Here is a 23,366-nt window from a genome sequence, read left to right on the forward strand (position 1 = left end):
ATTCTTTTCTTCCTTCGGTATGTAATCAATTTTTACTTCAGATTAAATTTACTCATTTCTGCTTAGGTTCGATGCCCGGACGAAGCAATTTCTTTTTTTCATTCTTCTTTTATGGTGGTCTCGGGTAAATATATGTGTCTATGCAGGTTGGTTTATTTTTTTGTATCTGTTTTTTCGGGGGTGGGGGGGGGGGGGTGATTTCACACAAACACAGCAAGTCATAGCAATACTTTGTTGAAGACCTAAGTGGTTTACTTGATTTTTGTCTGACTTGTCGACTTTCACGGTAAATGTCCAGAAAGTATATTATGACGAAAATGGTAGCAGCAGAAGTGGGGTTGGGGAGGGAGTGGAAGTGCTTTTTTTTTCTTGTTACAGTATAAAGTCACTGCGGCTTCTTTTCTGGCACGCTTTACAATGTATGTTCTGCGGGAATGTTTCGACATTATTTAGCCAATTAGGTACCACTAAGTGTGGAAATAGCTTCTTTCCTGGTATGTTATAATATCGACAAAAGTAGACTGCCCCTAAACCTATACATATAATCCAGATAATATGCCGTACCATCCGATTCTCATGGCTTTTCACTTAAAACTGGTAAAGGTGAGTACCCGTTAACCAGTTAAAACCGATGTGTGTTATAATTTCTTAACATGTGTTACATTAATGACCAGTTGCTACGGAGAACTTACAAACAGCAAATACTAAACAGACAATATCCTATAGTTTGCATAATGATTGACTGGACTCACCAGACTACTATAAAGGTTTCGACAATAATTTCGTCTACAGTTTAAACAGAAAGTGGATGACACTTTAATGCAGAACGCTTTAAAATATGCAGTTTGAACCATCTTTATAAAGTATAAATACTAGTCAACAATAGTGACAGTTGTTTAGACTCATTCCCAGTCGTTACTTGAAACATCATTTGAGTAATCATTTCGTCTGTTAATCATTTGTCCACAGTAGCATCTGCTGACAGGTCTAACATGTGTTACTGTGTTAGGCCTATAACACACTTTAGTTTATAGTGATTAACGGTCTTCTCTTATTCACAGTACAAACTATAATCAAGCCATGTACATTGGGTGGTCTTACGCATAACATATAAACAGGTTAACAAATACCCCGATGTGTTTATTCTGTAGCTGGATCGGGGTATTTACTAATATGACCAAAACGTAAATTTATTTCTTGGTAAAATGGCAAGGACTGTTATGTTACAAAAAAACACATAACACTACATCAGATTAATTTAGCTATTTCATTATATTGTCTTGTTCAATTCTCTATTGACAAATAAAGCAATGTCATAAAGTTAAGATAATGCATTAGGCTACAGGGTATGGATAACTTCGCGTGTCAGGAGCTTTCAGACTACATATATAGGGAAACCAGAACTTAGTTGGTCTATATTCTACATATATGATAGAACTGTGGTAGAAAGTATTCGTGTATGGCAGGGTATTTATATAACTATACGTAATACTTCCATAACAAAACGATATAGTGCCTACATGTAGTATCTACGGAGTCCAAACTGCTAGCCTATATGTATACCACAATTATAAGTTACATTTTACAAACATGGTGTACATTTCGACAAGATGTTACAATTAAGCTGCAGTCGGTCTGTTTGTGTAACTACTCTGTTGTTACTTTTAATCATTAATTCTCGTTAATGTGTACATGACTATGAATAGTATAAATTATATTAACCATCAAAACATTTGGCAGGGACGCTGTTACTCTGAGCTTACATGGTGCTACATTCAAATTACGTTAGGCTATATATGTTGCTACACTAGTGAGTGTATATTACTACGTTTCGTCTAAAGGTTCTAATTACAGATACAGCAAGAATAGCTGATCTGAAGATACTTGAAGGTGCCAACGCATGGATCGCCGAAAAAATCATTCTTTGCGTCGATGTAGCAATCTTGTTTGCCTCTGCAGGCTTCCTGGATACGGAGTAAGTTGTCGTCTGGGTTTCCGCAGTTGAGGCTGTCAGCCTATAAATTGGTTAATGACGAAACAAAAAGAATGTAAATAGATGGAAGTTCGAATAAACGGAGTTTATAAAAGCAGATTTAAAACTAGATAAAATAAGGCCAATCGAAATGTATCAAATACGTTTAGCTAACCATATTATATGAGAGTATCAGCTATTGCCTCTTTCGTAAAAGGTGATCTGAGGTCGCAGAAATGATATTGCTTAGGCCTAAACTGACCGGTTTTAAGGCGATCAAATTGTAATTATTTCCGTTATCGTATCGTATCGTGATTGTACATGTACTACCAATTTCTTCCCGACACGGATCCCGGGAGATCATGAATCCCTTGATGACATTTTGAAGATTTGGTAATTTATTTTCCTCTATGAAAAACATCAAGATTTTTCTAAACAAACACACGATTTGGCCGACAACCGTCGCAAGGCCCGATAGCCAAAAATATTTGGTTGGGGTTCTATACAACCCCCACCTCAACCAGCCTTCATGCTTGCAAATTATTTGCAGCTACTTAATATTGTTTCAAAATAATATTTGAATATTTATACTTACCGAAAGTCCATTTACTGAGCAATAGGCATTGTTTCTACGACCGTAAAGGGCATAGTCAACGGCAACCAATCCCAAATCACAGTGAAGGTGGAATTGTTCGTGCTCACAAACGTATTGGTGATCTGGAAAGAAAATGGCGGATGTAATGTCAGTTTATATGGTATCGTCCTGAACGGTGGTATCGAAAGAAAACAAAGAAAATGTGGATTTCAATTTAACTGAAATACTGTGTGTCTGTGTCTGTTGCAAGTATCGTCCACCAAGGAAGCTTTAATCATGAGAAGGGTGGCGGAGCTTCTACTAGGCCTACATAGCAGCTCCTTGGTACAACGTCAAGCTAAAACACAGGGGGGTTATACAGAAAAGGGTATTCGAAGAGCCTCAGCTTGTTATAATATTTCGTCTATGACAATATTAATATAATGCCTTTGAAATGCGGAAAGTATCATTGCGGAAAGTATCATTGCGGAAAGTATCATTGGTATCGCAGTTATATGGCTTAAAGATAGTTTAGTGGAATATGTATACATACTAAGTATGGCAGGGTAGACAAAACACACAGCTAATGCTAACGATATACTGTATAAATATATATGCATAGGTATGTATTTCTCACGCGATAAAGAAATTAACAGTGTTTCCAAAAAACACACGTGTTTCATAATCTAGTGTAACAGAATCTATTATTTCAATGCATGATAATTGAGCCAATCAGAGGAGAGATAGAGCTAAGCATCTTCACCATTATCATTCAAATCAATCATTTTAATCATCATTATTACACGTAAGACAATGATATTCTTGTTCTGTTGTTTATGCATATCACTGTGAAGTGTGATTGGCGTATTGTCTTCAAATAGTTTGTGATAGGCCTACTAGAATCATCATTTAAAATATGAGACAATTAACATCCACCAATCACAGGAGTGTACAGGATAGCGCAGAAGAGTTATACGGGAGAGGCATTATTACTTGACAATTGAAGTAACATCTTACCTGGGCATAGCAAGTAGAACTTCCACCAAGATTTGCATTCATAACTCGTGACTCCGAAGTATTTAACCTCAAGTGGGTCACTGTCTTCGAAAATAGCTAGTGGCTCTTCTTCGGAATAACGGCCGACTTTAAGAACACTTTTGTCGTCGCTGTAGTCGTAACTTACCCAGAAGTATCGATATTCACTGCAAAAAAATGGAATTAAAAACATCAGCTCAAAAAATATGAGAGAATTGATCAAGTCAACGTTATCCCTTAAGTGAGGTGGGTAGCTAATGTGGTTAAATGATGACCATTTACATCTGGTGAGGAGGGCAGGGGAGGTGAGTAGCTATATAACTGCGTGAGAAGTGAACCAGCAAGAGGTCTCGTCGGACGTTCTGACTTGACATAAGGCTTTGGTCTTTTCGAATATTTTTTAAACATATAATTACGTTATAATAAGCTTGAGCTTGCTTGTTCACGGTTGAAGCAACTTTCGATGTGCTGTTTGCTGTTTGCATGTGGTAAATAATAAACGGAAAAAGTCTGAATCTTCTTCTTTTTTATCAACTTTAAGGGATTTTTATTCATTAAAACCTCTCTAAGGATCATTGATTTATTGCTAAACTTTAGGATCAGTTTCGTAATTTTGGCTGGAAATTTGCAACCGCATGCAGAATATTTGTTTTATGATTTGTTTCTTGACTTACTCTATGTTAACAATGTCCAATGCAATTTGATCAACGATAGGTTCTTCGTTCTTCTTACGTCTGATACACACGAAGAGGTTATCGGATGCTCCGAGAACTGTGGCAAATTACAGGCAAAAACAAGAAAGAAAAGCAGTCAGTTGAGTTTGGAAACATTAAACGTTCAGGCATAGGAAACACTGATAGTCGAACCAGGGATGTGTTAGATGGATATACAACAATAGGCCTATTATTGAACGTACTATTGTGGGCTCAGTAGAGTAATATTGAGGGCTCAGCTGTACAACAAAAGCGTTGTCTTTGAAGGTAAAAACTACTTCAAAAAGTACATATCCCTGGTCACACCAACACTCGCAATAGGCCCTTTTTTGCCTTTCAGAACCAATGTGTTCAACATTGTCTTATGATCTCTGGTACTGCAGTATCAACACAAGTCACAGTGTTTAGTTTTTAGTTGTCAGGGCCAACCAGTAGTCAAGAAATCTGCCTGCAATTGCAGCCGCCAAACGTTGTGGCGTAGGTGCGGTTTCAAGGGCCCCGGTTCAAGAGTGAGAGCCTACTTCATCTAAACTACACTGGTATAAAACCGTATAAATAAGAACCACAACTGAGTTGTCTTGCTATCTTACGTAGATTGTCTGTTGTGATCCGTTGGCTAACCAACCGTTTGGGTCCTTGGACATGGGGACCCAGTTTCAATTAACCGCCCATTTTTACGCTCTGGTCAAACGATGCAAAAGGATTGACTTACTGATTTCGTAGATATCATCTACGTATTCGTTTGCAGGAGAGAACACAATGCTTGCATCTCGTGCGGCCTTGACAGCAAACTCAAAGTAGAAACTTTTGTGGGGTATTTCAGGGAAGATCCATTTGTATGTACCAATATCATGGATATCAGTCTTGAAGATGTCTCGTCCTGAAAATTAATATGAAGTAAACCATTCTTAAGACAGAAATCTATGCTCAAAATGTAATACAACCTTTTTTTGCAAAAAGGGATCAGTTTAAATCTATTTATAAGCGTAGGGATAGGGATGAGGGAGGCGTTACTCGAGGTGCGTATAGAGGAGTACTTAGTTTCTATGCCGTTACTTACATAAAAATCGGCCAACAAAGAGAATCTAGGGAAATCAGCATTGTGGAAGAGTATGATTATGCGCTTACTTTTCCATGACATGGAAATGGACATAGTCTTATCTGAATATCGACATGACATTGGCGTCGACATCATCATAGACCTAACCGTGGACATGACGTGGACGTTAATATGGACAAAAAAATATTGACGTGGACGTGGATATAGAAAGTAATGTGGACATGCACGTGGACATGTGTGTATGCGTGAACATCGACACGGACATAGATACGCACACGACATGACGTGGATATGGACGTGCACATGTACGCATATATGTAAGATATATATTATATATATATATATATATATATATATAGCCATATGGATGGGGCGTGACATCAACGTGGCATGGCATGAATGTGGACACGACAGGGACGTGGACTTGGGATATAGACGTAAACGTGCATGAAGATATGGTATGTACACAAAGATGTGGACATAAAGTTTTAAATGTATGAGGACATGGCTGTTGACGTCAGCACCGTCGTGTAATAAAGTATAGCCGAGAGATAGGTGATGCAGATCGCAACGCGACTGCTGTATATAATACTTACCAAATCCAGGCCAGTAGAGAGACCACTGACTCCATTTTGCCGATTTTATTCCAACGTATTTGATCTCGTAGACATCATCGTCGTAAACAGAGGCGATTTCGTCGCCGTATTGGTACCCAATTGACCAACGGCCATACGACTGCTTAATGTAAAAGTATGTGTATTCCCTGCAATAATAGAAAACATCAATCATAAACGAAACACAATTAGATTCTGTTGATATTATTTTATTAGCATTTAGGCTCGTCCGAATCTTTTTTATTTCGACATTTTTTCCTCCGACTCTCGGAGGACGTGAGCTGGCAACTGCTCTTAATGGCATTGCTCTCTCCGTCTGTGCAGCTATGAAGTGGGGACGGGGATGGATATAAAGTATAAACTATTTTGGGTCAAGGTTATATAAGAGCAAGGAAAATTTGAGACTAAAGATAATTTACGTCGTATTAGTCATAGGAAATATGTTTGTGGGGTCATTACAACAATGAGAGTGCATCCTAGTCTTTCTACTGGTGATCATGTAACTCTATGTGCACTTTTCTGTAATGAGTGTTGCACAAACCTTGAAACTATGCGAAACGATGCCCTTCAGGCCCATCCTACCCACATCATCCCACACAAACACACTTCAAGCAATCAGAGGACACGCCATTACTAATGCAGTCGGTGATGGAACTGCGGGATCACATTATGTTACCAACCTTTCACACTACAACACAAACACTGTGAAATTATCAGTTAATTGCCTTACAGTACTGAATAAATTGATATTTCCCTGTCGAGACACTATTATTGTGCTGTAGCTACGAAACACTGCACCACAGCCATCCAGGAAAGACAGAAGAGTATTGCCATGTGCGGGAAAGTTGAGGGGGGGGGGGTAGGAGAACGAACTTCGATTGTCAGGGGGACACGTGACTTTTGGGGCAAACCACACCGTGCATTCCGTGTCCCAAATTTCAATATTTCAATGTTTTTGTAGAAAAAGCTCTTTAAATTCTTTCCCTCTTTCCTTTTTTCAGAAACAGAACAATTTGTAAATAACCAGAAATTGAAATTGTATGGCAGGCACTTATGAGGGTTTTTTTTTTCTCCACGGAACTGATAGCAGATGTTCCAGGCTCCGCCGATCCTGTACCACACCTGTCGGTGTGGCACAGGATCGGCGGGCGTAAATCATAAATATGCTGCAGCAAGTCTTATCGTTACATGAATTTTGCAAGAAATGCTGCATATCCCAAGTACGGCTTTTACCTCGTGAAATAAGTATGGATATCCTAACCGTATACTATTGGTTCGTTATACCTGAGCCTATATCAGATACTTTGTAATGGCAGTAAACCTGAAGCAGTAATATATAATACGAATTACCCACACTGCTCTATACCCTTGCACATGGTTCTAAGACGAACAGGAAATATATTTATAGAGTTCGTACGAAATATTGCACGTACTTGTTTTAGCACTGGGCACTGGGCGGCCCCGCCCAGCACTAAAAATTACCGCCCAGCACTGTCTTAAAAATCGTGAATCCCGCCCAGCACTATTTTCATCTAAAATCCCGACATTCTCAACATAAATTGGGCCTAGCCTATGCCAATATCATACAGACTAATAATGCATCAGTTACGCATGCTAGAAACATTACTTACGGCTCTCAATCGGTCCCATGTAAAATCTCTTTGAAACAAACTAATAACTTTTACCACGTACGTAATATATTTTACTAAAAACAAATTAAAAATGTAAATTGTTAGCAAAACTAGTACTTGTGTATGTGCTTAAAAGCTACACAAGTGCCAGCATCTGGCATCTGAGCACCTTCAAAAATCAAAAAATTTCTCAGGGTGACACCCCCTCCCCTTAGACCCCTCCCCGGGAGGGCGATCAGTATAACCGACACTCAGGAAATCCTGGGCACCTCCCTGTGTTACTATACGTTTGTTTTAGCATTACGTTAACCAACCGATGAGTTTCAAGAGAAGACGAGAAGACACACAATTTTACATATATTTATATATAAATGCGAAGCAGAATGTGATAATTTCAATTAAATGGCAAAAAAAAAACTGATACATTTAACTTACGAGTCGCTCAGGATATCTGGAGTCCGGATATCAAGAAGCCACTGTCCAGTACTTTTCCTGATACATGTGTTCTTATTTCCCCAAGCTCCGATCACTAAAATAAAATAAAAATAAAATTAGAAAATTAGTGGTAGTACTATATATAGTTGTGATGAGCCTCACGTTTTTCCGTAATTATGAGGACGTTTCATAGCGTGTCTTCGTCCCTGCGTTTGTTTTGTATTCTGACCGAGGACTTGAACAAAAGAATTCCATGTCCTCGGTTGTGATTTCTAAAGAATCACCACGTCCTCGGAATAATTCTATTGTATGGGGTATTGTTAAGGTTAGGGTACGTGGATTTGAACAATGGAAAATACAATGGGGTCCTCGGTCTGAATGTTATACAAACATGTGTGTGCATATGTGAACACCTGTCCTATTGTATTTTATACAATAACTCCGCGCTCGTTTGGCTCAGGGAGCAAAGATTAACAAGAAAGTTGGGCAACAGAATGTTTGTCAACAAAATACGTAGACTGTTCCACTTTGCGAGAGGAAATACTATACAGGCTCGCTTGTAGTGCAGTGCATTAACTGTCACTACATATGTTTGTTTGTTTCCTCAGTTGCTCTAGATAATTAACGCAATGAAATTATTTTTAAGTCAAAGGAGACTTTACAAGTTGACGGACATTATAAACTCATAAATATCATAATACAAATATTTCTAAAAGATATCTACATATTCAACATTGGAAGTAGAATTATAACTGACGATAGGGAAAGAGAAAATTAACAACTCAACTAAAAGCTAAAAGTTGTATCTGGAAATAGGAATCCAGGGGGGGGGGGGAGATCGAAAGATTCAAGTTAAATATAACTCAGGCGTGAACCTAGAACAACTCACACAACTCATCAGCTTAGCCTTTAATTTCCGATTCTTTCAAATGAGAGAAACATTCTACAAATTCCATCTTTCTTACAATAATCGTCATTTATAGAATAACGGTACTACCACTAATTAAACGCACCACCCCTCGTCTATGTCTTCCCTCCTACGACTTGTTGCGATCAAGGCTCATTTCCGTCTGATATACCCGATAAAAGCAGTGTGTGCTAATTGATTAAAAACAACCATTAAGATCATACATTCCCGTGATCAACTATACTCCTACCGCTCTCTCAAGTTTACTACTCCTTTCGAGAACAAGTTTGACTGTTTTGTTTACTTACTGACTTCGTAGTGTTGTTCTGAACCGTCACCGTCGGTCGTTGAGAACTGGATAAAGACGCCATCTGATGACTTCACGTTAAACCTCAAATGCCAGCATTTATATTCAGGTGTTTGGAGGGGTCTCAACCCCCACTTATAATCTGCACCCCCATCCAACTTGAGCACATCCCTAATGTTTGGGTTGTATTCGCCCAAATCAACCGTACCTGAAAAGGAAGAGAAAGAACAATGTGTAATTATACAATAAGACCATCTAATTATTTGTAGAGATTAAGTGGCATGTATAGTTACTTCATCATGTACGAGTAAATGCCATTCCTTTAATTACTTGTGTTTTAAATGTTGACTTTTTCTTCATAAAAGATGGTTTGACAACAACGTATTTTCGTAATATTCGGTATTTTTTTTTTTTTTTTTTTTTTGTTACAATGAAAAGTCCAAATACACCGAAAGCTGCTAGTAAAGAATTGGGATAAAGTGTGATATTTTTAAGTCAAGATAAAGTTTTAAGCAAAGATAACTTTCCTACGTATACATACGGCATTTATATGTTTTTTTAATTTATGTGTGTGTTTCTGTTTGTTTTCTGTTTGTTTGTATGTATGTTGTTTTTTTTTTTTGCTTCTTATGTTTGATTTCTGCCTAAAGCTAATCTTTCAATCTGACACAACACGATTTGATTAATAACTTTAGTTGTTACTTTAATCTACAAAAATCATACTAATATCTTTAATTACTGTAATTACAAATAATCGAATATCGGTATGAACTCGCAAATTACCCGCCGCAAAGGCTGCAAAAGCGACAACTAAACAGAGAATCAGGCCCCTCATGGTGGTTTTGATATGTCTGCGAGCTGTCCAAATCAAAAGAAATAAGTATAATAGTTTGGTGCACATCGATAGAAGCGACTGTATGGAAGAGTCTAATGCCTCTATTGACCAGTATACGTCTTTGTAACACAGCTAACACTTTGTAACACAGATAGTGATGTAAAGCTCAAGAATTGTTTTCAAGAAATGACTTTCCTGAAAATATTGCATTTGCAAGAAGCATACTTACACGTTGGAAAGTTGCCATTTGGGTACAAATTAATCAGTTTGTAGTTGATTAATTTACAAATTGTCTATATAGTTGAACAAAATAACAAGCAAATACATAAAGCTAATAATATACAGCTTATTCGTAGATAAATACATGTTAGCATATATCTTTTATAGATATGTTTCCAGGAAATGGAATTGATTGTAACTTCTGGTTAAGACCGTAGCTCATTTGTAGATAAATGCACGATAGCATATACAAAAAGTTCCTTTAATTTGATAAAACGGGTTTTCGTCTAATATAGACATTTATATTTAATTAATTAAACAACCAGCATCTAAACAACAGTACATACATTTCTGAATTACATACAAATACAAAAGTTATAAAATGGTCATAAATATTTCGTTTGTCATAAATTTCAGCATTTCAACATTTAAATTTAATAAAGTACATATCATTTAACAAACAACAAAATGAGGAATTACCGAAATTAAAAGAATTATAAATAGGAAACTTGTCTTTTTTTTTCAAGAAAATGTTTATATACATTTTTTTCTTACGAATTATAATATTAAAAAGTAAAGAATTTGAGAACCTACCTTCACGAAATTGACAGTGCAACTGTTGGAACTCACCTCGTTGCACCTTTTTAAAAGTCAACCAGAAAGACCATTTGTGTAATTTCAAATCGTTGTTTCTATCTCATTTGAAGGACAAACAAACAGATGTTATCGGAAACACTTATTGACTTTGGCATTTCAAGTCGAAATATTGGTGTGATTCTATCTATTGGTTATTATCGATTATTATTTGATCACGTACAGAGACAATTTTACAGACCAAGCAACTTCATTCAGTGCAGATAGCAGGGGCGTATCCAGGGGGGCGCAACAGGCGCGCGCCCCCCCCCCTATTGGCCGTCACCAAAAAAAAAAAGTTTAGCAAAAAAAAAAGAAAAAAAAAGAAGAAATTGATGACGACCTTTATGTGAGATGTCGGTGATCGCTCAACCCCCCCCCCCCCCTCCCGTATGCTTTATTTTTTGTTTGCCAAAAAAAGGTTCTGGCGAAGTTCGGCGGCATAATAGTTTTAGAAACATAGATGGTAATTGTGTTTGTATTATCACTATAAACACTAAATGACATGCCAGCCATCATACTAAATTGTGCATTTTGTGTCCATATTTACTGGAAATGTTGCTTATTATTAAGGTCGAAAAATGGATCACATATGGCCATGGGCGGCGATCCTGGGTGGAGGGGGGATATAACCCCCCATGAAAATGGGTGGAGGGGATGTAATGCACCATACCCCCCCCCCCACCAAATACCAGTGATAAGAATATTTTCATGCCTACATTGATGCATCTTCGTTAATGTACGGCTCTTTTTTAGCTTCATTTCTCGCCTACCATAAACGCAGTGCGATCTTTTCAAATAAAGCGTCTTTATAAAGCAAAATAGTTGACTGTAGGCTTCATTGGCCCTATAACAACAAAATGTATTATTGCGCCCACGGTATTGATATAGTACATATATGCACCCTCATAGTATTCATATAGGCCCTATAGTAGGCCTACACACGTACATGTTCCCTCGAACAGCTGAGAATCTCATGTAACCAGGGTAATGCTTAATACACGTTTCACCTCGATGCCCTAGCAATCGGTACCTAGGAATGTAACTATGTGTAATTGTGTATTGCATGTGTATAGGCCTATAATAGCCTGCATGAGGCCATTTTCTTCATCGAATAATATAACAGAGTCTCGAACATTCTAACGTTGCGCCTGAAACAAGATTGACAGGGGCAATTTTCCCAAAATAACACCCGAAATTAAAAAAAAAGTATTTTGGATCCTGATTATGAGATATTTCGGACATGACATCCCTATTTTAAAGTTGGGTATATGCCGCTTGGAAACCTCGGGAAGTGCCGTTTCCGGCCATCTAGAGGGTTTGTTAATCCCAAAATTTTCTTTTACGCTTCGCGCCAACTCATGGTGGCGCTACGCTTAGATAGTCATCAAGGTCATATCCCCCCCCCCACTCGGAAGTACGGATCGCCGCCCATGCATATGACACCATTTTGCATTTCAGCCCTTCTTTGAAAGCAAAAATTGTACACCCCCTCCCCTTAGACCCATCCCCCAGGACGGCGATCATTCATGCCTGGCGCCCCCCCCCCCCCTATTGGAAAATCCTGGATACGCCCCTGGATAGCATGATAGGAATAGTAACTTGGGGCACGGGGGGGTGTGTGGGGGGGGTGGGGGTGGGTGTCACCTGTACCCTACGATGGCAATTGATCGGTGAGGACTACCGTGGTCATGGCCCCATTGGCTGAAAGATACTAACCACCCATCCAGTAGTATTGATATTAAACGTGCATTCGGTACACCAAACGGTCCTCAGATTAGCCTTTCCTTTAATCTGTCAATTCCTCTCTGACTTAAAGTCAAACACCACGTATACTTGAGGGGAGTGTTATCTCCCCTCCTCCGAAATAAATCAGGATATCACCTCCCCTCACCCCTCCCTCCCCCACCACTGGCTGACAATGTTACAAAACCCTAGTGTACAGATACAAAATATGTAATATGCATGTTCGGTGCAACTTAAGCAGCGAAAATTCTTCAACACTGTCTCCAAATACCTTCCGTTTACCACAATTAGACCATTAGATCCCTCCGCTGAACGACATAACACCCCAACCCCCCCCCCCCTTCCCCCCTCCCGCCCTCATCCAGTACAATAATGTGCTTACTGTCCATGTCTGTTACATTACATAAGAAGCTTTAGAAAAGCGTCAAGTTCACTTTTTATCTGTACTTTACCGTATTGATAAGTGATACACATGGATTCGATGACTCTTGCAATGATTAAACAATGATTTGCAATGGTCACCATCACGAATCGGACTCGAATCGGACATGGTCTTGGAATCGGAACCGGATCTTTGCACACTTTTCAGTACAACGGCGGTTTCTAAAGCAAATTTTCTAAATCAGAAAGTTTCGCAGTTAGTGACGATCACCCACGCAACAGCTGGAAATATCCCATTACGAGGTAAGTTAGTGCAATATGTCAAATTACTAAATCAATATTTGGAACATTGTGATTATTTTAAAGCAAAGACTTCTTTTGACATTTTCAAACTAAAGATTGCCTCGCATAAATAGTCTGGTTAAACACATGCACCTGCATGTTAACACAAGCTGTATATGTTCATTAATGTTAATAGGTTGTCTGCTTCATTCGAAGAACGCAATCAAAACATGATTTTTCTTAACCCCATATGAACATACAACATACAACAATATATTGTCCTTGACAAATTCACTCAGAAGATATTACCTGAGGCAATTACATATCACAATTTCGAATTGATTTTGGTTGCGTCTGCAGAAATGTCACCTATAGTATAGTCGACTCCGGCAACATGAATTGATGCGCATCGGATGTTTAATGGGTCAATTTCCTGTTCAGTTTATTACATTCTGCACTGAAAGCTGTCCTTCAGAATTTAATGCTTACGGGTCTCCCTTTAAAGTCAACGTTATGTTAGGATTTTGCTTTTGTTTCATATTTTGTTTTGTTTTTCAACGTGCTTCGCACTAAAGCTTGTTCACAAAATTCAAGGTTCTCCTTTCGCGCCGATGGACCTTGGGCAAACATCTGTGGCCAAAACTTGGATCGACAGACCAACAGAAGGCCTTGTTCGTCATCTTTTGTCAGATGTTGTTTATGCAAAGTATTATAATATATCAGTACAACTACACTTAATATTTTTTAATTTATCAGTATAGCTATACATAGGCGTAGGAGCCCAATTTGATTTAGGGGAGGGGGGGGGGGGGAGGGCTGTAACGGTCGACTTCTACGCCTATGGCTATATATATATATATATATATATATATATATATATATATATATATATATATATATATATAAATATTTATATATATATATATACAAAAATAAATATATATAATATATATATATATGTATACAAAAATAAATATATATAATATATATATATATATATATAAATATATATATATATATATATATATATATATATATATAAAGTTAGTTGTTAATGCTTCGAAATCAAATAGCATGACGCTTTCTGCTAGACTAGTGTGCTGCGCGAGATGAAAATAGTGGTGACCTTGATATTGTGTTAAGAGATAATCATTTAGAATGTGTAAATAGCATTGACTATTCCGGTGTTAAGTTAGACGAAAGTATACCCTGGAACTTGACTATGTAAACCGATCTGTGCAAGGTTAAAGTTTAAAATTGCTCATCTTTGCAGCTTAATAAACACCCTCCTCCCCCACCCTTCACAACCTTACACAAAAATAAAAGAGTAATAAACACAACCCTGCGTCTAATTCTAATTATAGACCTGTCTCACACTAACATATCAAGTTTAGACCCCTCCCTTTTTCTCCCTCCACCCCCCTCCACCCCTAAGTGAGAGTCGTCTTCAACGACCCAAAGGGCCGCACATTTCTTATGCAATCGCGGATTCGCTCCTGCGTCAAAGGTTTGATCTACTCCATATGTATCTATATTTATCTGTTAATATTGATGTTCTCGCTCTAGCGTGATTGTATCTCTATTTCTTGATTAATTAGTTGGATGATTGATTGGACGGACGGACGGATTCGGGAATAACTGAATGTGTGAGCCTCATTATGTTGACGTTTACCATAATTTATCGACGATACTCTCTTTGACTCGATAGGCTTATAATACCTTCGCATACAATCCTCATTCGTTATTAAAACAATACGCTATTCAGATAGTATTCTCATTTGATACTCCTCAAATTAGATAGTCTTACTTCTTTCTTCGATAGTAAATACTAATATGAAAATGATACTCTTTAAGAAAAGTCACCCAGGAAAGAACCTGGGCACGAAAAACCAAACGACTGATCCGCTCTCAACCCCGGTCCCCTTGCATCGAGACTGTGACTGTTTGTCCATATACATAAACGTGATCAGCCCACATTTTGTAAACATGTAAGGTGTATCCTTCTGTTGACTCATAATAATTGATCATCGAAATAATTATTGCTTTGAATATGTTGTTTTTTATTGGGTAAGAAGGAGCATTTTTGAGACAATACCTACAAGCTTACTTAATACGGAATCTATCCAATACACTCCGATGATGTGGTTTTTTAAAATTATATTTGTTGTGTGAAATGTGAATGTATAAGATATTGAATAAAAAGTGAAAAGTAGAGCCATATTTTAAGCCAGAAGGTTACACTATGCCTATTATCCACATATATCCATTATTATGTTGCCTTGTATGTGTGTTATCTTCTTTAGAATTCTGGATTTTAATAAACTAAAAAACATACCGGAGCACATACCGGAAGTACAAACCAGAAGTACCTTCCAAACTAAAAGAATTGTAAGTTCTCCTTCTACTATTTTTACAGCTAACCATGGAAAGTTGACCAAAACAACATTATAAATATCCGGAAAACGACAAACAAAAGGAATAAAAAACAATTGTTTGAGCTCATTCAACGCTTGTTTCACAGTTAGTTCTGTTAATGAGATGTACAATTTATTTATTTGAATGAGTTCCTTTAGACAGGTGCGAGATAAGCATGGACTATACACTAACAACCAACTGCTCTTTGATGTAAGCAGTATCAATGGCTTAAATCAGTACCAACACTTTCAATTGGGTAAACACAAATGTTTGAATATTGTGAAATCAATTCAAAATCGGTAAATGCATGTTACAGAAGAATTAAACACATATGAACACGAGTCACAACTGATTTAGATGGGTAAAAATAGTCTTAATGTATCGTTTGTTCGTGTAAACTTTAGTATAAGCCTGTAGAAACAAAAGTTACGATAACTAATTCCTGTTAATTTTGAAAAGGAGACGCTGTCTAAAACCATCATTATTCACGTGCGTGACAGGGAGGGGCTTAGTCTGTGACCAAATCCTCAATGATCTAAGGATATCACCCTGTCTGGAAATAGAATCTGTAACAAGTTCTACATGTAATACACCAAAGTTTACAAATGTCTAACCAATTGGCTGAACAGAAAATACGTTCCAAAACGGAATCCTTTGAAAGAATACAGAATTGCATACTTTTCTAGTGCTTTAGAGAAAGTATAGCGTGACTGGAAGAAACAAGAGAACTTGATATTAAAGAGGTATTTGAACCCATTGGTGAGAAGATGTAAATTAAGGGCGACGTGCGGTCGCAGAAACGGGTGATTTAAATTATTCGTCACACTTTCTTTCACATATGTAAGTTAAACGGTGACGTATGGTGTAATTAGTTTAAACATTCAGTGCTAATTAATTTCTTCTTTTTCTTTCTAATTGCACAGGAGTTTAGGGGGACATTACTTGTCACGAATATGGAAATATAGTTCTTTATAAATGTTGTGCGTACATGTGTTACTTAATCGAATATTTTTTTTCATATATTTTATGTTTGTATAGAGGTGACGTCATTTCTATTGAAAACATTCCGATGATGTAAGAAACTTTTCATATCAAGTTGCATCATTTTATACTCTGAAAGCATATTCGGTTTTATACGTGGTATAATATGAAAAAAAATAATATATATATATATATATCTTTGGCGCTATACTTCATTGAAAATCAATTTCAAATACTAATTTTGACCTTCTCCCTTCCGACAGAAGTATAATACTTAATAGTGAATTTTGTGCACCTGTTCTTTTCTGAGGAATCAATATCAAGAGTGTGCTAATTGCCTGAAACGTTTGTAAGTATCGCCCACAGAATTAAAGCAAAATATGGTAATATTATATGACACCACAGGTAAAGTATACTTTACATTATCTCCGAAATATTGATGCCATGTTATCTTATGTGTGTTTTATTTCTAAAGAACCCTCAACTATAGTAGAACATTAAGATCACACAGTTTAAAAATCTAATTGGTCTAGTTAAATACCATGCATGCCAAATTCCTGATGTTTTAACATGGTTTTAAAACCTTCCGTTATTATGTTAAAGGGGCTACACAATGAATCCAGACAAGCAATTAATGTCAGACGCCCTCTATTTTTCTCCAACTTTTGATTCCGTCTGATTAAGTGTTGTACCATTGTGTGTGTGCGTGTGGGGGGGGGGGGGGGGGGGCTCAGGCAGTGAAAGGTACTGTTTCACCTCAATCATAGTAGAATGACTGTGGAATGCTGTACAGGCTTAGATGTTTATGTTATGGGAGAACGCCAAGGAAGTTGTTATATGTACTACTTGGAATGACCTGTTATAAATTTGTAGTGTCGGACATGTGGGTAATTTTAACACACATTGAAGGTTCACCTCTGCACTGTGGGCAAACAAATTCATAAATTTTCGGGTCGGCCAAGTGCAAAGGATGTCAGCTTAATAAGAACAAGCAATTTACAAGGTGCTCGTCCACATCAAACATTATTGTTTAACCCCAAAAATGTAAACAAGGTAAGAATATAAATAAGAAAACTAAGTTACCGAGCATTAATTCCCTTGCACCTACCTGTTATCAGTAGCATTATGTACCTAATATTTTAGCCAATAGCGGAAGCTTTGGTATTTTTGCTATCATGTATGATGTTAATTTATGTAACCTATATTCAGCATTCCCATTAACCATGAATGAAAGTGTCTGCTATTAGGTCAATAACTTTGCTAGGGAGTGGTACGATGATTCTAACATCACAGTGGCATGGAAATGATCTCAAGTGTGAGGGGTTTGGAAAGGGGATTTATTAATAATCCTCCATCACCTGCCGACCGGATGGGGTAGAGAAATGAACCCTCAAGGAATGGCCAACCGGGATAGAGGATTTTATGAAAGTGTGGCCCTGAAGCCGACTCCAATATATATATATATATATATATATATATATATATATATATATATATATATATATATATATATATATATATATATATATATATATATATATATATATATATATATATATATATAAATATATATATATATATAATTGAAAATCGTATATGAGTTGGAAAATCAAGAACAGTGAAAAAACTTCCAGCCTCCACCGGGATTCGAACCCGGGCCTCCCGCTCTGTACGCGGACACCCTAACCACTAGGCTATGGACGCTGATTGTATGTCCAGAGGTTCTAAACCGGTAACTAAGGTCGTAATTCCACTGTAGTTCTGTTTTTGGCGACATATTTTACCTTACTCTATATAAATATATATATATATATATATATATATATATGGATCATACCTTAGGTCGACAGTTACATTGACAAGTTTCTTAAAATGGTAGTTAAAACAATAGGTCGACACTGAAATGTCGACCTAAGGTACACTGTCGACCTAAGGTACACTTTTTTACCATAAACTGTCGACCTAAGGTACATATAATGAGTATATATATATATATATTATTTTGTGTGAAGTTGCATGGGACGGGGCAGGAGTGCAACCAATGCAGAACCATGCACACCCATGTGAAAATCATTGCTCCCTGTAACTTCGACTTGCATTGCCAGATATGTATGAAATCTTACCTATACCATGAATGTCGACAATTAATGACAGTGCCTTAGCCTGTCATTGCATAGGGTTAATATTGTCATGTACAAGTTTGTTTTTCGTTATGAAAGTCATAAAACATGTCCATGCATCACACCGTTCCATTCCATGGCTTTAATTGCGAAGATTTATATATATATATACTGTATAGGCTATAGTACGTTAATGTTTGATGAGAAAGATGGACTTTAATTGCTCTCGGTTCATATACAATAACGTGTCTGTGAAAAACTAAGTGAAATCTAAGTTGCAGCTGCACATCGTAAACGCAAATTAGTATAGAGTTAGCTTACGACGGATCAATCGATCACAGATCCTACTCTAAACTGTTCTATGAAACGGAAAGGCGCAGATAGGCAACACATATATATTAGTCTTGGCATAGTCGTTTCATCGTTTGTAATACTTTCTCGCGTGCAAACTGTATATGCCTCAGAGTCCGTTTCTGCCTACCACGAATGTGCTTGCCCACTGTATTTTACATGCCCGAGCATCTGTCCGATACAAAGCTAAGATCAATCTAAAGCGTTGCTGCGGGCGTTCTCTGGTCAGTACAGCACAACGATACGGGAAAATAGCTTTGTGAAAAAGAAAGGTATACTAGGCTGTACCATGGAGGTAAAAACTGTTTTTACCTCAATGGCTGTACATACTATGGTCTTAAAAAGACGACACATATATAGGACATCTTTGTCGACATGCTGAGAACTTCTAAAACTTTAAAGGGTGTGAGGACTCGAGCACCAAAGAAAAAAACGTCGCATGCAGGTAATCTGACCTAGTTTCAAATGAGGTGTAACAGAAGTGTTAGACACCACCATCGATCCCAGAAAATACACACACAGCTTGCTACCGTCAGTAATCAGACACTAGTGTACAGTCAATACATATAGCTACGGTCAATACCCACAACACAGTGTTCATAGCAGCGATGCACATCTCAGGTCTAGATAAAAGATAACAAGGTATCACTTTTCATTACTGTCTGCAGTTTGTAGCGACAAGAAGAAAACTTCACTTGCAAGCAACGGATAGTTAACTTTTTCAGAGCGCGGCACGCGGTTTGGGGCGAGTCTTCAATGCTTTTAAATATGCTAACAGTTTGAGGGGGAGCGGGCTGAGGGCAGAGAATTGACTCACGATCTCTATATGGATGAAGGAAAAACAAATAAATAAAGAAAACAACAATTTCTGGATCTTTTTCTGTAGTACTACACATCTTTTCCATTCTGACTTTCTACCAGAGCAACTTTTTTTTTGGATAAAAATTCACATAAAATTTTTAAAACTGAAAATGGTAGCAATTCTATTGTTCTGTACAATAGCTATACAATTTTGCATTTTAAAATGAGAGGAAGGTTACTTTACATAATTCTTTAAAGGTATCTGTACAAGAAGTCTACAAGTTTAGTGAAAAGGATAAAAGCAAAGAAAAATGAAAGAATACAAAACAAGAAACAAGAACAAGAAACATGACAAGAATGAAAAATGAAGAAATAAAGATAAACTTCTGAAAATTGAAAAAGTATAATAACTGCAGTCGAAAAGTGACCAAAGACTTAGGAAAAGATAGATATATATAACTGCAATTATGAGTTGTCCACTGAGCAATAAATATTCATCCAACCAAACAATTTCTGCTATTGCATATTCATGAGAGGGGCGGGCACATGTATGCATACTATTGCTGAAATTCTCTGTGACTCATTTTGACTGTAAAGTTCTAACAATTTTAAACTTGTGTGAGGGGTATACACATGTACCTTACCTCTGTCATAGGTACATGGGGAAGGAGTGGGGGGGGGGAGGGGGAGGAGGGAAGGGAAGGGAAGGAAAAGGATTTAATATGAACCAAATGTAAAGGGGGTGAAGATTCCTTTGTATCTTGAATAATAGCACAAACTCCCCTTGACAGGTCAGAATTACTGCCAAGTGGTTTGTTAGCTAAGGAAGAAAAGGGGAGGGGGGTGATTGGTGGGAGGTGATTGGTGGGAGGGGGATGATTGGTGGGAGGGGAAGTGCAGAAAGGGGTGGTGGTTTAATTTCCCTCAAAGCATATACCATTAGTACAATGTCATGGAACCTCAGAAGAGAAGCATTAAAACAATAAGAAACAAGTTAAAATTAAAATTACATTATTACATGAGGTAGGCCTATTCAGATGGAAGAATTTTTCAAAGTGCCTTCCGACATCCAGAAATAGATCCCTTTTTGTTGTTGTTGTTGTTGTCATTATAGAAACAACAAAAACATTAAAGAACATATTTTCAAGATTTCATCCATCAAAACTTCTCCTAAACTATTCTTGCATTTTGTTTTTAACTGTGCTATCTTTTAGTTACATTGTACACAACAGAACACAAGGACAAAACCAGAAGAAAGCAAGACTCAACCACTTGCAGAAAATTCAAACCAAGCCAACTTCCACTGGCAGTGAAGGGGGCATTACACTTGCTGTATATAACAACTCCACAAACACAAGTCTTATAACAGCTTCGTATTACCTGGCCTCCAAGATTGGTATTAATTCAGCTTAAGATCTGTAAAACCCCTACAGAAAGGGACCTCAGACAAATTCAATGTGACCTCAGATGCCCTCAAATTCAACTCAAAATCTGTGCACAACCACATTCTTTCTGATGATTCTTTGCACAATTGTTTGGCCAGAAATTTTTAAGTTTTCAAGAGTCTGTGAAAAAGAAAACTAATAATTTGTACAGTTTTTGTCGGATCCCGGGATATCTGCTCCACCCCAATTGGTGGTACTGAATCACGTCTTCATTCTATTAGTCTTACAAATAATGGCAATTTCACCCAAAAATCTGAAACATATAAAGCTATATTCAAGATATGCTAGCCAGAACCTTTGCATCCACAATGACAGAGCATCACAACCACTCACAAGAAAAAAAAACATTCCTTCTTCCTCTTTCTCATGTTTTCTCCCCTCACCCCCTTTCTCTCATTTTTCTCTTTTGTTTTATAGAGTAGAGTTTGAGACATCCTATACCCCCCTCACCCCCACCCCTTTGAAAAATTCAGTCAATTTAGATGCCAAACTTCTTGGTAATCTTTCTTTCGAAAATGTCACAAAAGTTGCGAATAATCCTAAAGAAGAAATCACAAGTGGCTCCACATGCAAAACAATTGGCAAAACACCTCATTAATACTGTGCGCTAATTACCAATATACACTCTTTATAAAAGAATGCGAGCTAACCCCACCCCTCCCCACCCGCCCTCCTAACTTTCCAAAAAAAAAAAGAAGACCAACATATAAAAATAAACAATGGTAAGTGTTTCTTACAATCTTCTCTCTTTGCATTATTAGCACACCTTTGACAAAGCACAACATTTTGGCTTGGATAGTTTTGTTTCTCTCAACATTTTTTTTTTCAGGATCACTGAATGTATTAAAAGAAGGTTCATTCATACTTAGTAAAGATTCCTAAATCCTATTGGTCCATTCAGGTCAGCTGACCGTGGTTAATCCTGTGAGTAACGCACGGTAAAATTACGGGGCATCACTTTAATAAATCTTTGGTTATATGTAACCAAAAATGTTTTGTTTTATGATTTTTCCCCCACACAAATGGTAGTGTATGAATGAACGGGGTTAATCAACGGTCTAGCAAGCGTTACTCACATGATTAATGCACTCCGGGTGTTACTGCTATCGCTGGATGCACTCGGGCTCCGCCCTCGTGCATCGCTTGCATTATCCCCCGATCGTGCATTAATCCTGTGAGTAACGCACGCTAGACCGTTGATTAACCCCTTATTAATGACAACCCAAGTCCTACTTGAAGGATTACTTTTCTCTGATCTCTAATTGAGGGCTCCTCTGTAAAGCAGTGCTTCTGCACTGAGCAGGACTACCCTCATTAAAGATGACAATAATAAAAAAAATTAATAAAAAAAATTCCAGTCAGAGTTGATCAAATCTCACAACCGTTTACTTTAAATTGTTCATACTTATTGTTCAAGTTATCTTTCTAGCTTTTGCACCAAACTAGTCTAAAAATGAAAGAATGAAAAAAAGTGAAATTAACAAGCACTGCATACTTTCAATAGATTCTAAGCAGTTTGTCATCTTGATGCTAATTTCATATTTATTAAAGATGTGCAGGAAATATATTCAACATGTTTCAAAAAGTTTCTTCATAATTTATAGTTTACAATTTGACTTATTAAAACTGCCCTGCCACAGGATTTTTGATGTCATAATTTGCCTCAGTAATGAAAAAAAAAAAAAAAATTGTGTACATACCCTTGAGTATTGAGTGTTCGATGTATGCCCTGAGCATTCCATTGCAAGTTTGAGAAAATTTCGTTTCAGCAGAATTGCAAAATTTACAACTCAAAAATGACAATCTCTCAATTCTAAATTTCTTGAAGCAAGTAAAGGAAGTATTTTCCAGAAATATGCCTTGAGTGACCGTCAACAATCTGGTTATTGAACTATCTGTTAACCTATCC

The 23,366-nt window shown here is 37.3% G+C and overlaps 1 protein-coding gene across 1 annotated transcript; it reads right to left on the bottom strand.

The window, feature by feature from the left end:
- Positions 1-1,253: 1,253 nt before the first annotated feature.
- LOC139976265 (uncharacterized) lies at positions 1,254-10,970 on the bottom strand. The gene is made up of 10 exons (XM_071984907.1): positions 10,897-10,970; positions 10,032-10,106; positions 9,250-9,456; positions 8,035-8,128; positions 5,951-6,117; positions 5,007-5,174; positions 4,256-4,352; positions 3,564-3,748; positions 2,568-2,689; positions 1,254-2,015 (listed from the first exon to the last, which is right to left on the bottom strand). Exons 2-10 carry the CDS (start codon positions 10,081-10,083, stop codon positions 1,845-1,847), a joined length of 1,263 nt encoding a protein of 420 aa, XP_071841008.1. The 5' UTR covers positions 10,084-10,106; positions 10,897-10,970; the 3' UTR covers positions 1,254-1,844.
- Between the last annotated feature and the right edge of the window lie 12,396 nt (positions 10,971-23,366).

Source organism: Apostichopus japonicus, chromosome 11 (assembly GCF_037975245.1).
Source record: "Apostichopus japonicus isolate 1M-3 chromosome 11, ASM3797524v1, whole genome shotgun sequence".
Lineage (NCBI taxonomy): Eukaryota > Metazoa > Echinodermata > Holothuroidea > Aspidochirotida > Stichopodidae > Apostichopus > Apostichopus japonicus.